The 16,272-nt window shown below is 36.9% G+C and overlaps 1 protein-coding gene across 1 annotated transcript in view; it reads right to left on the bottom strand.

Annotated features, from left to right (window-relative positions):
- Positions 1–16,272, bottom strand: part of kntc1 (kinetochore associated 1) — a 47,548-nt gene that overhangs the window by 1,678 nt on the left and 29,598 nt on the right. The window contains exons 38-58 of the mRNA XM_028458297.1: positions 15,889–15,993; positions 15,664–15,792; positions 15,362–15,478; positions 14,501–14,610; positions 12,311–12,530; positions 11,209–11,298; positions 10,957–11,122; positions 9,792–9,850; positions 9,432–9,648; positions 9,264–9,337; positions 8,919–9,129; positions 6,516–6,628; positions 6,380–6,438; positions 6,210–6,288; positions 5,319–5,443; positions 3,777–3,912; positions 2,512–2,607; positions 2,308–2,364; positions 2,134–2,188; positions 1,051–1,114; positions 83–212 (exon numbers count right to left, since the gene is read on the bottom strand). Of these exons, the coding sequence (XP_028314098.1) occupies positions 83–212; positions 1,051–1,114; positions 2,134–2,188; positions 2,308–2,364; positions 2,512–2,607; positions 3,777–3,912; positions 5,319–5,443; positions 6,210–6,288; positions 6,380–6,438; positions 6,516–6,628; positions 8,919–9,129; positions 9,264–9,337; positions 9,432–9,648; positions 9,792–9,850; positions 10,957–11,122; positions 11,209–11,298; positions 12,311–12,530; positions 14,501–14,610; positions 15,362–15,478; positions 15,664–15,792; positions 15,889–15,993 (2,412 nt within the window). The remainder of the gene's footprint in view (positions 1–82; positions 213–1,050; positions 1,115–2,133; positions 2,189–2,307; positions 2,365–2,511; positions 2,608–3,776; positions 3,913–5,318; positions 5,444–6,209; positions 6,289–6,379; positions 6,439–6,515; positions 6,629–8,918; positions 9,130–9,263; positions 9,338–9,431; positions 9,649–9,791; positions 9,851–10,956; positions 11,123–11,208; positions 11,299–12,310; positions 12,531–14,500; positions 14,611–15,361; positions 15,479–15,663; positions 15,793–15,888; positions 15,994–16,272) is intronic.

Below are 16,272 nucleotides of genomic sequence, written 5' to 3'. Positions count from 1 at the left end.
GCAAAAAGCAGCGACTGATCAGAACCGGAGCATCAAACCCATGTTGTACCAATCCCGTGCTATACCAACGTGTTGTACTCGCCTTTATCTCACGCTCCCTGGTCTTTACGCAGGGAATGAGACACAGAGCTCCCAGTGCAAAAGCATGCAGGTCCACCTTTTCAAAGTCACTGGCGATCGCTCGCAGGTCCAGACTCAGCAGAAAAGGACACCTGGAGAGGGTCAATAAATAGCAGGACAGTTACTGTAAAATCATAAAGAATCAGACAAAAACAAAGCAGAATAAAAAACACGTCCGTTTGTCTCTGCTGCTGGACTATAATAATCTTTGTTTTACACCAATTAACAGTTTGTACCAGGGTTGGGATCAAATCTAATTGTAATTGCATAATTAATTACAATTATGACATAATTATAATTGTAATCTTAATTGTTGTAATCGTCATTGAGTTCAGATAATTTACTTTGTAATTGGCATGGAAACTCTATAAAAAATCATTTACAATTTAATTAAACACAAATCATATCATCATATCAAGCTTTTCGCTACCTGTCAGTTCTCTTGAGGATCACTTTACCATTTAACAAAAATAAAATTGAGGGGTATATTGATACAAAAAAGACCAACATTAGATGATAGATAATATTTTTAGCGTATTTTACAGCTAGTTTAAGACATGGGCCTAAACTGACACATTATCATAAGATATGCTAACACAAAGCTAAAACAAGAAGAAGAGTAAGTTTTTTGTTTTTTTTTATTAAAGGTTCAGTAATTGTGATTAATGTAACTGAGAACATAATTGTAATTGAGTTTCAAGGTAATTCTAATTGTAATTGGGAAAAAAAGTTGGTCAACGAAATTGTAATTAAATATGGATAGATGTAATTGTAATTTAATTTTGTAATTGACTCCAACCTTGGTTTGCGCTGCACAAGTAAGTGCCTACAGAGGTTTTTGATTCTTTGATTGATTTTGAATGATGAAACGTTTCATCTGTTGCACACACGTCCGTCCCTAACATTGGTTCAGCTGCAGTGAGAACGTACTTAGTGAGGAGAACAAAGGATCTGTAGAGGTTTTCTAGTTCACACGAATCCAGAGGCAGACAAACTGTAAATAAGAAAAACACACAAGGTCACCAACAGTCAATGCTACATTTTGTAGCAACACAGAAACATTAAAGTTATTGATCATTTGAAACACTTTAAACCAATAATTGCCTATGAAACATTTTAACAAGGCCTAGAATGCGCATTGGTTCTTGGTTGGTAGCTGACCGCTAAACACAGATATTTAGGGAGGGTAAAAAGCTGCTAAAATTAAATAAGTGACTAACAAAAATTTATACCCTAACTCAAGGGTTCTCAACCTTGGGACACTGGGAGGGGGTCACCAGATCCCTTCAAGAAACAAAGAATATTGTTTTTGATTATTTTTACAACTACATCTAACTTGCCATATTTTAACCTATTTTCGTCACTTCTTCTTGCCATATTTTTGCTCCTTTTAATGTATTTTTGCTACATTATTCCCATTTCTGCCACTTCGCCATCACATTTCAATGCCTTTTCTGCACATATTTCTTAATTTCAAGATATTTTCAGCACTTATAAACCCTTTCCACCACTTTTCCAACATTTGTTGACCCATTATTGTAATTTTTGCCAATTTTAACCACATTCACGATTTGGCATGCCCATTTTTGCCAGTTTAAACTAATTGTTCAAATATTGACCCTTTTTACCACTTTTTCTGTCTGTTTTTGGCCACTCTAATTTGCAACTTCTAACCAATTTCTGTGGATTTTTCACCATTTTTGGTCACTTTTTTTAACCCATTTAATTTCTGATTAAAACAAGAATTTATATCTTTAAGATGACTACACTATAGCACAAATAATAATAATTGTAGGCGCTTTACATACTTTGCATGTCAGTTATGTGTGGAAGTGCGAAAAAATGCACATTAATGTTAAAGTAGCTTTTTTGAGCTCATACTGCTCCATATTTGACCCCAGAGCAAAAATGAGATTGAAACCCCTCCCCTAAATGATCACTAAACTAATTATCTTGTTTAGGTATCACGTCCAAATGCAATCAAATCTTGACAAATGAGGGAAGTGTTAATACCTTTGCTTGATGATCCCACTGTTATGGTCCTCCAGCTCATACTGAGAGAAGACATCTTTAGAAAAAAAATTATTATAATTAATATTTTATAACAAAATTCAACAATAAATATAGTTAAACAGCTGTAACAAAAGAACATAAGCAGCCATTTGTAATTTAAAAATGGTGAAATACCTCCCACAAAGCGGGCACAGCCATTATGGCATCTAGCACCTTCTGCAGGTGGCTGATCTGGGAAAATAAAGGAAAATGGGCATTTAAAATCCAGGTTTATTAAACATTTAAACAGGGACACAATCTTCTGCACTTAAACTCCGTACAGAAAATACTTTTTAGGAAAACATTCTGAGGCTCTGTGGTAGAAAGATGTTTCATTACTAAGTTGAAGCCGTGCAGCCTCTGAAGCAAACTGTTCCACAGCTGAGGGTCGTAGACCTGGTACTCCAGGCATAAGTCTGCAATCAGCCGCACAGCCTGAGGAGAGGAAGAGGATTCATTTTAGTCCACACAGTAAAGTGCACAGGTAACATAAATTATTTTGCCTCAATATATATAAAGCACCACACAACGCACACACAAACGAACTATTTGAAAAGGCCAAATACCTAAAACTGCAAGAAATCATACACGACAACACACAAATTCTCGCATTTAGGGCCTCACTTAAAACACTCCCATATCAAATACAAAAACGTTTCACATACAAACAAACTGCTTATGAACTAAGACATAGTAATGTGTTTATACAAGAAAGGGTTAAATCTAACATTGGGAAATACAGCACTGTCAATAGAGCTATCAACAGCTGGAATAACCTTGATGTAGAGACAAAACAAGCTGCAAACTTGACTAGATATAAAGAAAAAACTCGGAACACATTCTTACACGAATACGAGATCAACACATCAACGAGATGGAACTTATCAACTGGTCATTGAACACAATCGACTCAATCTTCACGAACAGAAGATCACAACAACACGAACCAGCGTGTCCAAAAGAGACATTACCAAGTGGTTACGTCATGGATGGAAAGGGAAAAACCCAAATGCTGTGCCTGTCAATCCTCTCAGTGGAAGATGTGGAGGACCTCTACCTGTTAGGGGTCATGATCATTGGCCTGCTAATGATGGGGGTATGTGCCTTTCTAACCCTTCGTATGCTAAGAAATCTATCTGAAGATAACAAGAAACTTCAAAAAAGATGAACTTTTCTTTTGAATTGGAGGAACGCAAACAACGTCTGGGGATGAAATCTGCAGAGAACAAGGACGACACGAACAACGATGGAGAGGAGGAGGAATGAAAAAAAGACAACACTGACTACAGAAGAGAATAAATTCTACATAAAAAAGGCCAAAAAAATTAAAAAAAATGAAATTGTGTTCAGAACAACCTAAGACTGTTTGACCAGAGAGACAAGCTTTGATGTAAATTTTCTGTGTTCAAAACAGGGGACGGGACTTGGATAAGCAAACTGCTTCTCTCGTCTCCTTTTTCGGCATGGACAAAAAAAATAAAAAAAATAAAAGGGAATAACAAAACCTCTGTGAATGCAACCATGTCGGAAATAAACTGAATAAATAAAAAAATAAATAAAAAATTTTAAAAAAACCATTTGTAATCCAGTAGAAGGTTTCGTACCTGTGGTTCATGACTGTGGTTTTTCCACAGCCCTTTAACCAAACCCTCTTTGGGGCTGTTGACGAAGGATTGCACAGTGTACGGGATGTTTAAGGCCTCCAGTTGAGTGACGAAGATGTAGCACTTCAGGTAGTAACTGTAAGAAAAATAGATCACATTAGTGTAGTTGAGCTCATCATGTGGTTGGACAGCTCATATCTCAGTCTCTACAGCCAGCCTAGGTTCCCAAAGTTTGGTACGCAAATTGTCACAGGGGTACATGAATAGAAATTTAAAACAGCATGCCAAACATTGGAAACTAGAAGATAAATCAACCAGCAGTCAGGAGCCTCCATGCTTTGCCACAAATTACACATTAGTCCCCCTCATGCAGCCTAAGACAGAGAAACAATGTCATAAAATAAATTTAAAAAAAAAAAATCACAAATATGAAATTCAGCCAAACATTGCAAACACTGATTTGTTCAATCAACAAATGTTTGGTACATTAATTTTCCCAAAAAATAGATATATTACTATCCAGATAGTTTATAGTGCTGGGTATCAAGTTGAAGTTCAATTTATTTGCCATTTGCAGTAAAAGAAACCACATTGTAATATTTGTGCAAAAATACACCAGTATGCACCAGAGACAGCAACAACAAACACCAAAATAGACAAATATTAACACAGTAAAATTTCGAAGGGAAACATTTGACACAATGAGGCGAGGCGATAAAAACCCACATACTTAAAACAATACAACAATAAAGCAATAAAACAAAGTGCTTTGTTCAGCCTAATAACAGCTTGTGGGAAGAAGCTGCTAATGTGGCAAGATGTCCTGCATCTCAACAAATGAGCTGGAACATGGCTTTACCAGGCTGGCCAGTACCAGAAGAGCCATTGATGATTCTCAGAGCTTGATTCAAGAGTTTGCAATCATAAAGAGCTTCCAGAACAGACAGTTCACAGACCTTGTTCAGAGGTCTCCTTTCTTTGGCTGTGATGTGTTTTTTGCACTCCTCAACAATTTGCACTTGGGAGTGATCAATGACAACAGGCGTGTGAGAGTTACCACGACTAAAATCAAAAACAATTTCACATTTTAGATGTGTTCGCCAGGTACCTCGCGATACGATACTGTCACGATATTTTTGGCCACGATTACGATAATATCACAATACAGCGATTCTGCAATAATCAATATATTGCAAGAAATTTCATGCATGATACATTACGATATCTGTGTCACTGAAGAAATAAAAAAATGTATCTACTGCACTGAATCCATTTCACAGGAATTACAAAACATTGTCCATCATTCGTAAATATCCACTTTTTACCTATTGTCTCATTGTACTGTGTATGTACTGCATTATCTCTGTGTATCATGTGTATATATATAGTTTTTGTCATGTCTTGTATGTTGCAATGATATATTATAGATTATTATTAGTTTTTTATTATATACACTTTACATTATTATGTTTTTAAGTATACATGGCTTAGGTTAAATGTCTGAAGGGGTACAGGACAGTGATGAGGTGGGGGCTGTCTTACGGGATTTTGGTGCGAGGGATCTGCAGCTGAGCCTCCAAAGTGGCTCCGTCAGCGAGTCGGACGAGGCAAAGTAGCACTCGAGTTCTGTGGCAGAAGGTCAGACGAGGCCCTGAAGTGCTGAGGGGCTGTAGAGCAGATACCACGGCTGGGGTCAATTACATTTCTCAGTTACAATGATGTTTTCAAGTACAATTCAATTACAATTACAGTCACCAGCATTTTTTTTCAATTACAATTAAATTACAATATATTTTTTATCCTCAGAAAGTCAATTCCAATTACATTCTCAATTACTAAAGTTCAATAAAAATGATCATGACTGAGCCTAAAATAAATAACCTCAAAAAAGTTAACCTTCCTCTTGTGTTAGCTTTCTGTTAGCATCTCTTATGGTAATGGGTCAGTTCTGACCTATGTCTTAAATCAGCTGTAAAATACACTAAAATTGTTATATATCATCTAATTTGTTTTTCTCTTGGTTCCTTTTCCATGAAAATATTGGTATTAATAGCTTTGGTGTGGGCGTTTTTTTATGTCAGTATAGCCCTCGATTTATATTATTTTAAACAGTAAAATGACCCTCGAGAAGTGACAGGTAGTGGGAAAAGTTGATATCAAACATATTTCAATAATTGTTAATTACATATGTGTAAGCCATCGAACTGTCAAGTAGTTCTCCAGGTCAATGTTTATTTAAATTGTAATTGACAGTTTTTATAGAAATTCCCCTGCCAATCAAAATTACAAAGTCAATTATCTAAACTCAATTACAATTCAAATATGATTACAACAGCAACAGTTTTTTTTTTTTCAATTATGATTACAATTTTAATGAAGTCATAATTGTAATTAATGATGAACCACACAATTACAATTAACCCTGAAACATACCCAGGTCTCAGCAGACAGGATGGAGTTTAGTAGAAGGACAGCATCTTCCATGGGACACGACTGAAGCATGTACACAACCCTGTGGCAATCCAACAGAAACAAACCAGCATGAATACATTAAGCAAAGCTGCGTTGTTCTTTTACACGCCTTAATTAGGTGTGAGAAGTACCTCATGAGGTCTGGATCCTCCTCAACGTTGCTCACACAGTCTGGATTATTACTGGCTTCCTACAGGTGCAGAAGAACAGGATGGTTTTGTTCAGAAACTCTAAAGAAGGTAAATGGAGACTCTGTGTCTGACTTACCTTGGTGACAGCGAGGCCTGTTTTGCAGATCCACTTCTCCAACATGATGTTGCGAATTTTCACAAGATCCACATTGTTGATGGTAGCGATTTCCTTCACTGCAGCGTGAATGTCTGCTCCATAGAAAGAAAAAAAAAATCCAGAATGAAGATAAAATACAAACTATCAATTAGGGGTGGGAAACCCTGGGTACCTCACGATACGAGATACAAAGCTCACAATAACAATTATCTCACGATATGATGATACTGCTATTATCGATATATTGGTCAGAAATCAATCAATAATAATCTATGACATAACAAGAAAAGTGAAAAATACAATTTTTATATCTCTGAAAGACAATAAATTGAGAAAGTGTCCTATGAACAGTGCCACTATTTTAGTGAACATTTCTGTAAAAAAGTGTCAACATACCAATGTAAACAAACAAGTATCTCCAATAGTGCTTTCTGTAAACAAAAACTAGGGTCTTTCTTACCAGTGACACCATTATAGTGCAATATTCCAGTAAACAACATTTTGGTTCCTTCAACAGTGACAAAATTTCTGTGAAGACGTACCTGCACATTTTAGTGAAAAAGCAGAAAAGGTTTTGAAAAAAAAGAAAAAAGAAAAATTCGATACTTAGCGCGAGTATATCGATAATCGATCGAGAGAAATAATGTCGCGATATATTGCCGTATCAAGATGTCGTCACACTCCTACTATTAATACAAGTGGTGAACGATATCGGTAAGTTATCTGTATCAGAAGATATTGGCTTTAAAATTCAGTATCGGAAATAGGCCATTTAACCGCTAAAGAAACAGGCTTTGCTGCCTTGATCAACCCATAGACATGATAAGTAGACGCCTCATCACCCGTGGAGAGGCGGGACTAAGTGTAGCCATAATGTGTGTGAAGCAGACTGCAGGAGTGCTTGTAAATCAACGGAGGTAAAAGGCACTCAACTATCTCAAAGTAGAATTATTTACTAAATTTAACAATTTCTGAACGGTTTGATTTCAGATACAGCTATGACATTGAAAGCTTGGATCTTGTAAAACTGTAATTTTTACCACTCAAAAACAAAATGTAAGTAAGTATTTTTCTTCGGATAGGCTAACTGCTTTGTTGTCATGAATAAATATGACATGATTCACGTATCAAATCTTTAAGTTCAAGTATTTTTCTTATTTTGCACAAGGAATATTTCTTAATGCTACATCTTTTTCAACTATTGTTGAATGTGTTTGACAGCAGGCCAACATGATAAAGAGTTTATAGAATAATTCTGTTTGTAAATTTCACTACACAAACTAGATGATCTCTGCATTTAGGTGTGAGGGGGAAAATACTGGTTTCAATAATTGGCCAAATGAGTTGTAAAAACCATAGGCGGAGTTTGAGATTCTTGCCGAGCTACTGGACTCAAAAACGCCACTCACTTTGTTCTTCTTCTTGTTGTTGTGCACACTAGTTAAAATCACTACTCCTCTGTTATTCATAAACGAATCAGGCTGAAATTTGGTAGCTATAATCTATGGATGTGTACGCATCGACGCTCGGAGCCCGATTTGGGGCCCAGGGGCCCGCTCCCCATTTCCAGAAATTTCCAAATTTATGAGAACATAGTCTTGTGATATATCGTTTCAAAGGTAATTAAACGTAGATTACGATTATGCCTCGCACAATTTGATTAGGGGCCTGAGGCGGGTGGGCTCTTTTTTCGGCAATTTCCATTTAGGTTGTTTTCTCATTGGTTTGTGAGTCAAATATTGCGACAGTTGGTGGTATCGAATCATTGACACATACCAATATATGAATGGGGTCCATTACTCTGTATGGGGGGGTAATTTCTAAATTTATCGAAAAATAGTCATATGATATATCGTTTAAGGGTAATATAACGTAGATGATGATTTTACGTTGCACATTTTGATTTGTTTTACTCTGCGAAACTGAGTTGCCTGAATTCTTGGGAACGTGATACGTGCCACTTGGTGAGGAGATGTTCCGCAGGCCAGGCTGTAGTTATTTCGAGAAGAATGTAATGAAAAGCAGTGCTCCTGCCCCTGAAAACTCTACGTATGTGTAAAATGATGACATATCAGCCAAATATCCAATATTGTGCATCTCTAATAAATTATAATTAGTAAATGATTTGCTGAAAGAATAATAAAACGTTTTAATGAAAATTATTTTTAAAAATTCACAGCAGTAAAACAATACAAATAATAATGTAATTTACAATGAAAAAAAAATAAAATAAAATCTAATAATTAGCGTAGTTTAATAAAAATATCAAAATAATGAAGTCTTTGTAAAACCAAAGTTCTGTTTCAAAGCATTAAATCAGTGAGATCAATAAAGTACGTTCCTAAATAGCACACGTCATAGTAAGCGCTGGTGGTGGCTCACCTGAATAGGTTTGACCTCCTGGTTCTCTGAAGCGCTGCTCCACGCTGCAGTGCTCGTACAGAGCTGCTATGAGCCGAGTCGGCAGCCCCGTCAGTTTCAGGTGCTCTGGGCTGCTCAGCCTATTGGAGATGAGTGTGTTCTCAGTGGCAGAACGCTGGAACTGCAGCCTCAGCTTGGACAGGAAGGTCTCGCCTCTGTTTCTTGCTGCTTCCTGCTCAAGATCAGACCTAATGTGAATAAACAGCCGATGCACAGCTTGTGTGTGTTAGGCCTTTATTTATTTATTCTTTTTTATTAAAATGCAAAATAAAGAATGCTAAAAAAAGAAAATCCCCAAACACGAACCTCAAGTTTAGAATCCTTGAGCCATGCTTCTCCAAGAGCCAAGCAGAACCTGAGGGACTGTGTCTTCTCGTGTCCTGCAGAGGAAGCCAGAAACACACAGATGAATGGAACCAAACCAGTACCAGTACCAGTCACAGTGTGAAGCTGGATGTGCAGCTCAGACCAGACCTGGCGGAAGCTCCTGGGTTATACTGTGAGCAGTGGCTGCAGCCAGCTCTGGGTTCTGGATGCAGTGAATGAACTTCATCATGGTCTTGGCCTTCTTGAAAGTCTCCCTGTTGTAACTGTGGTTCTGAGCCTTTTTCCTTTGTTCTAATAATAACGGCTTGATCTTCTTCTCAAACACATGGTTTGCTGCTGACATGTACAACTTATCAAGGCTGACCTGAAGATAGAAGAGAGAAAGAGTAGATGAAGTACCCAGGAGAATTCTGTGGTTAAACCTCTAAAGATAAAATAAACACAAAATATTCCCATTTTATTTAATAGACCGGACACATAGCGGTGTAATTAACCTGTGTGTTTTACCTTCATCAGTTTGCTGATTAGAAGAAGCGTTGGGAAAGTCTCCTCACTGAGCTCAGGAGCTAAAGAAAGGAAAATGTTTTAATTAGGACTCATTCACTCGTTTGATCTGTGAAAGTCTGTTCTCTACGTCAAGGGTTCTTAACCTTGGGGTCGCCAGATACCTTCAAAAAAAACAAAGTTTTTAACAAATGGAGACTATTTTTTCTTATTTTTACCTTTTCTGCAAATACACCAAACTTGCGATATTTTAACCTATTTTAATCACTTTTTCTTGTCATATTTTTGCTCCTTTTAATGCATTTTTGCTACATTATTCCCATTTCTGAGTTCTCCATCAAATTTCAATGCCTTTTCTGCACATTTGTTCTACTTTCAAAACATTTTTGACACTTATAAACCCTTTCCACCACTTGTCCCGCCTGATGTTGCATAAGTTTGTCACTTTTAACCTCTTTTCACCATATTTAACCACACTCACGATTTGTCATGCCCGTTATTTGCCAGTTTAAACCAATTGTTCCTTTAATTTCTGCTACTTTTAAGAAAATATTGACACTTTCTGTCCATTTATGGCAACTTTTAACCAATTTCTGTGATTTTTAAAATCCCATTTCACCAGGCGTGTTGCTAATAAAAAACACGTTTGAAAATGATGCTGTAGTTATTAAACTATTTCTGCCACAATTTTCCAAGATGTTAAGCAAGCAACTGCCTTTTCATTCTGCTAAAAGTAAAAGTGGATTGTATTTTTTTTGTTATAATATAGAAATATGATTGCACAGTTTTAGAACAAGCAGAACTGTAAAAAAAAAAAAAAAAAAAAAAAACCGGTGTCAACTTACAATACATATTGCACAACTGTTGAAAAAAAACTGTTAAAACCACAAAAGTCGGCTTTTAAAGGATGCTGGTTCTACAGTTTCAGTGATTGTTTCAGATAAAAGTGAATGAAATGTTTGCAAAAAGGGCAAAAATGATCAAATAAAAAAAAAAAGAAATTTGCTTGTTAAATATATAACAACGATATTTACTTTTGAGGTCATCCAAAATTGGGAATATTTGTTTAAAAAACTTCCCAGCACTTAGTACTTGAACTTAAAAATCTGAACACTTGTGAATAATTTCTTAAAATAAAAAATGAAAATAAAACAAATCAGTAACTCACTGATGATCTTCCAGTAGTGTTTGGTCTGTATGAGCAGGTGGAAGGGAAGTCTGATTTTAGACAGTGAGTTTGACATGAGGCCGTTTTCAAAGAGGAACAAGCTCTCAACGTCTGAGGGAGGACACACTCGTTTGTAAGACTTCAGATGCTGAAGGAGGGCCAATGCCTGGATTTAAACACAGTGTTATACGTTTGAGACCATTCATCTATCTATTGAGTGGACATATCCCAATGTGAATGAGTTTAGTTTACCTGACTGACAGAAAAGTCGGTCACATTCTCGTCTGCAGCTCGTATGACGGTCAGCACCACTTCTATCCTCTCGTAGTTATAAGGGCTGAGCTGCATGAGAGGAGCAAAGTAAAGGTGCGTCCGTCGGTCTAAGACAGACATGAGCAACTCGTGGCTTAGTCGGCCTAATTTTGTGCAGCCCCCCAAAAACTGGGGGATTTCAAGAAGTTGGAAGGAATATGAACCCCAATATAATACACAAAATAACAAAAAAAAAAAACACACAATGAAGGCTAAATGCAGAAAATTACACAAAATTCCAAAAACACACCAAAAAACTAAATACTGAAAATCACTCCTAAAGCGCACAAATCGACAACAGAAATTCGGAAAGTAACAGAAAAATACACAAAATTACAATAAAAAGACTCAAAACAACATAAACATACATACTGACTAAAATAACACACAAAATGACAACAAAAGTTCAGAAAATAAAAAAACTAAATACCAACAATTACAATAAGAACACACAAAAATACAAAAAAAAAACACATAAAATGAAATCGAAATGCATAAAATTACACAAAATGCCAAAAAACACACCAAAAAAACTAAATACTGAAAATCATTCCTAAAACAAACACATCGACAACAGAAATTATGAAAATGACAAAAAAATACACAAAATGACAATAAGATCACATTTAAAACAACATAAACATACATAATTTCTAAAAAAAAACACACAAAATGACAACAAAAATTCAGAAAACAATAAAATACAAAAAATAACAATAAGAACACAAAACAACATAAACATACATAATGACTAAAAATAACACAAAATGACAGCAAAAATTCAGAAAAAGAAAATAAAAAAATTACAATAAGAACACAAAAAAATACAAAAACACAATGATTAAAACCTAAAGCCAAAAACAAAGTCCTGTATTAATGCTCAGATTGCTCATTATTCTAAATACTGATGTGAATGTTAATAATCTAAACCTCAGAGCAGACAATCAGATTTCTGTGGCCCCCGCTGTGATAAAAGTTGCCCATCTCTGGTGTAAAATATTCAAGAAAAAACAATATGTGGGTGTGAAAAAGTATGTTTAACCTTAAACATGGAGGCACAGAGAGTTTCTGTGAGCTCACTGGTGCTGTGCAACAATGGGATGATCTGCAGGACTCGCTCCAGTACGTCAGCATTACCCAGAGGCTGCAATGCTTCTTTACCAGAGCCCAGATCACATTCCTCCTCTTCCTCACCCTCCTGGACCAGTAGAAAGGTGGAGATGTACTGGATGATCACTCTGTCACGGTCCAAACAAAACGCACTGTACCAAGAAGACCAAAAAACATGGAAACACATCAGTGGCGGATGCTTTAAGACTACAAGGGAACCTCAGCTTCCCCTACAATCAGTGGTCAAATATGTAGTGTTGTGTGTACATTTCATTGACTAAATATATGACAGAACACATGTATGTTTAGTTCAGAATCAGCTTCTTATAACAGGAAACTGACAGTGACAGCGTGACGTTCTTCATTCATTACCGCAGCGTCACAGTGTTAATAAACAGTGGTGAAGTTTAGCTTCAATTGACTTCAATGGGACAGGATTTAGGGGTTGATCCACTGCAGTCAAACTAGACGCTCATTGGATAAATGCTCGGTTATGACGCACTTAGTCCCGCCCATCGGACGCCGGGCTTCACAGGAGGTCTATGGAGCAGTGGGCTGGATCTGTCTGTTCCGGACGCTGGAATAATGGATGATGATTGGATGATCTGTCTCAGGCTAATTCAATTTTGATTGACAGCGAAATGAGCCAATCAGAGAGTATGACGTTGTAAGCACACAGGCGGGTTTTTCAAATATTTCAGTCCGTCGCTCTGTGTTGACACGGAGACTTTGCTGATCCTCTCATAGCGAATTAACTTCTGACAAACCTAGTGTCTGTTTTTGGTGTTTGTGGAGACTGTTACTGCTTGTGTTGTGAGACTTTTGACCAAACACTCACACTCCAGCGCGCAGCTTTGTTGACAACAAAATGTGAATTCTACTAGAATTCACATTTGAATAAACAGATACATTTTCTGAAGTAGGCAGAAAATGAGCTTCCCCTGCATGAAAGACCATCAGCCGCCACTGAAACACATGCATTAGGCAACACACACTATGTAGCCCAGCAGATATGTCAAAAACTTCCCTTCTGGAAGAAAGCATGAAAATGTATACATGGGTATGCTGAATCTATTTTCAATGGGATCCACGCTGGCAAACCAATGGTTCCCACTCAAAATCAAAAAAATCCAAGATGGCCACCATCCGTATTGCCAATTTGGATATTTTGTCATAACTTTGGTTCCATTTGACATAGAAGCAGGATCTCAGTGGTGAACTATAAGTTTTCAGAATCAAGAAATTCAATAATACATCTTAAAATACTGTAAATTGTGCTTAGAGAAAGGTAGAGAAATCTTACCATAAGTTTGGTTCTGTTAGATGTAGAAACATGATCTTTGTGGCAAAATGTAGGTTTATGAGGACAAGGATTAATAATAATAATGCATCAATTTTATATAGCGCTTTATCATAGACACTCAAAGACGCTTTTACAGAATTAAGGCATTATTCTTTCACTCCACACTTAGTAGTGGCAAACTACTGTTGTAGCCACAGCTGCCCTGGGGCAGACTGACAGAAGCGAGGCTGCCATAGTGCGCCATTGGACCCTCCAACCACCACCAACACTCACTCACACACTACGTTCATACTAGGCAATGTAGGTGAAGTGCCTTGCCCAAGGACACAATGACAGATACCACTGCAGCGACTGCCACCCCACTGTGGCACCTGGAATTCTCAGTGGTCTCCCACTACTAACCAGGCCCAGACCTGCTTAGCTTCCATGATCTAACAGGATCGGGCAATGACAGGCTGGTATGGCCACGAACTAACGCAATAGCTTAAAATACTGTAAATTGCATCCAGAGGGAGATATAAGACGGTCACCACAACGCTTTACACATGGAAAGGGTGAAATTGCATTTTGCCACAAGTTAACTGTGTATGACAAAGATGCATTTTAAAGGGTGAACGATTTGATTTAAATCCTTAAATTAACATATCTGTTTTCATTTATTTCTCTGGTAGATTATGTCCATTGTGCATTAATCAAATGATGTGTTTATTTTGCAGCACTTCTCAACATGTACAATGATTAGATGTAGATATCTGATTATTATCTAAATGAACGTAACAAATGTTAATTATTTTCAGAATTGATTGTTTGTGAGCCGACCTGCAGTACTGAAGGATGATGTCTGGGGTGATGCGGCTGTTCTTCACCAAATCAGGGATCAGGCTGCTCTTCATCTCAGGCTGCTTCCTAAACACTGGCTGAATTGATATCTGACACACAGTAGAGAAAACACACACACACACACACACACACACTTTTATGTTTTCTTTTTCCAAATTACCAACAGTTGTATTGACGATGTTACGACAGGAGCCGCAATCGATACAGAGGAACGCAGATCATTTTTAATACACCACACATTCAGAAACAACATTATGGTAATAGGAATGCTGGCTGGAGATGGTGTGTGTGTGTGTGTGTGTGTGTGTGTCCTATTCTAAGTTCTTTATGGAGGTTCAATCCCTTTAAAATTGTACTTCATAATTTTCCAAATATAGTTAAAAAAAATTTTTTCAAAAGAGAGACTAAAACACTGCCAAAATAAGGGACGCAAAACAACTTATCTACAAACTAAATACTGATAAAGTAAAGTACAGTACAAAAGCAGATTGGGCCCAATTGTGATGGAGAAAATAATTTTGAACAAATCAAGAATAAAGTCAAAACATTGGGATGAATTGGCCTTAGTCAGCTTCCAAACCTTTGACTTTATTTTCGAAATTTCCTGTTTAATCTTGTCTTTTCAACTTTAATCTCACCATTATATTTAAAAAATTTTCTCGAAGTTTCAACGTTATTCTCGACATTTCGACTTTAGTCTTGATTTGCCCAAAATTATTTTCTCCATCAAAATTGACCGTAATCCTCTTCTGTATTACAGAATACAATTTCAATATGCCTCAAACCTTTGAGTTTAAACTGTTCATCTACATGTTTTAAAATCAGTTTTCTCTTCCTTACCTCCAGTTTTCCCAGCTTGATTCCCCATTCAGCGTCAGTGATGACAGACAGAAACTTCCTTTGTTCTTCTGGCTCATTGTACAAGGAACAGAGGTTTGCCCCGACCTTGGCCACAGCCTGAAATAACAACACACCTCTTTAATTATTGAAAACAATTTGAAAAAAATTAATTTACAGCAATATAAAAGTATCCCCTGTCTGTCTGTGACCTTTACAGTACTAAATCTCAGTTAGATCAACTTTTACCTCCCATTTTGCAGTTTAAATAACAGAAATGACTTTTAACTGATATTATTGCATACCAATATTTTATCATAGTTCTGCCAAGTGTTGTCAATCACTTTCCACAGTATTTTCAGGACCTCTGCTTTAGGGAGGAGCGTACAGAGACCGATGGCCAAATCACAATCCACCACTCTCCAATTAAAAACCTGCAGAAACAGTAATTTATAATCAGATCAAACGAATCTGTAAAAAAAAAAAAAAAAAAAAAAAAACTCCCTACAGACAAAGTTCACAGACGTTACCTTGTTCAAAAGCGCCACAGCCACAGCATTAAGACATAATGTGGTTTTATTCCGCAGGTCGCTCAGGCATTTGTTATACTTCTTTAGCTCCTGTGCATCATACAGCTGAAAGAAAAGGGATGTTTTTTCACAACCAGCTGAATTTAAAGAGGATTAAAGATGAATATGAGGAAGAGCAACAAGGAAAGGTAAAGGATAGAGAAGTTAAGGGAAAAGAAAAAATGAGTAGAGGGTTGGGTTAGGTAGGGAACTATGTTGAAGAAATGGCAATGGGCAGCAGGATCTCCCTGCCTCCTCCCATTTACAAAAGAAAAGAGGTGAAGTAAATCAACACTTTGTTTGAGAAGTTCAGTTACATTCTGCACTGAAGCTCTGCAGCCTCAG

The sequence above is a fragment of the Gouania willdenowi genome, chromosome 9 (genome assembly GCF_900634775.1).
Source record: "Gouania willdenowi chromosome 9, fGouWil2.1, whole genome shotgun sequence".
Classification (NCBI taxonomy): domain Eukaryota; kingdom Metazoa; phylum Chordata; class Actinopteri; order Blenniiformes; family Gobiesocidae; genus Gouania; species Gouania willdenowi.
Note: the sequence above shows the minus strand (reverse complement) of the source record. Positions and strands in the feature narration are given on the sequence as shown.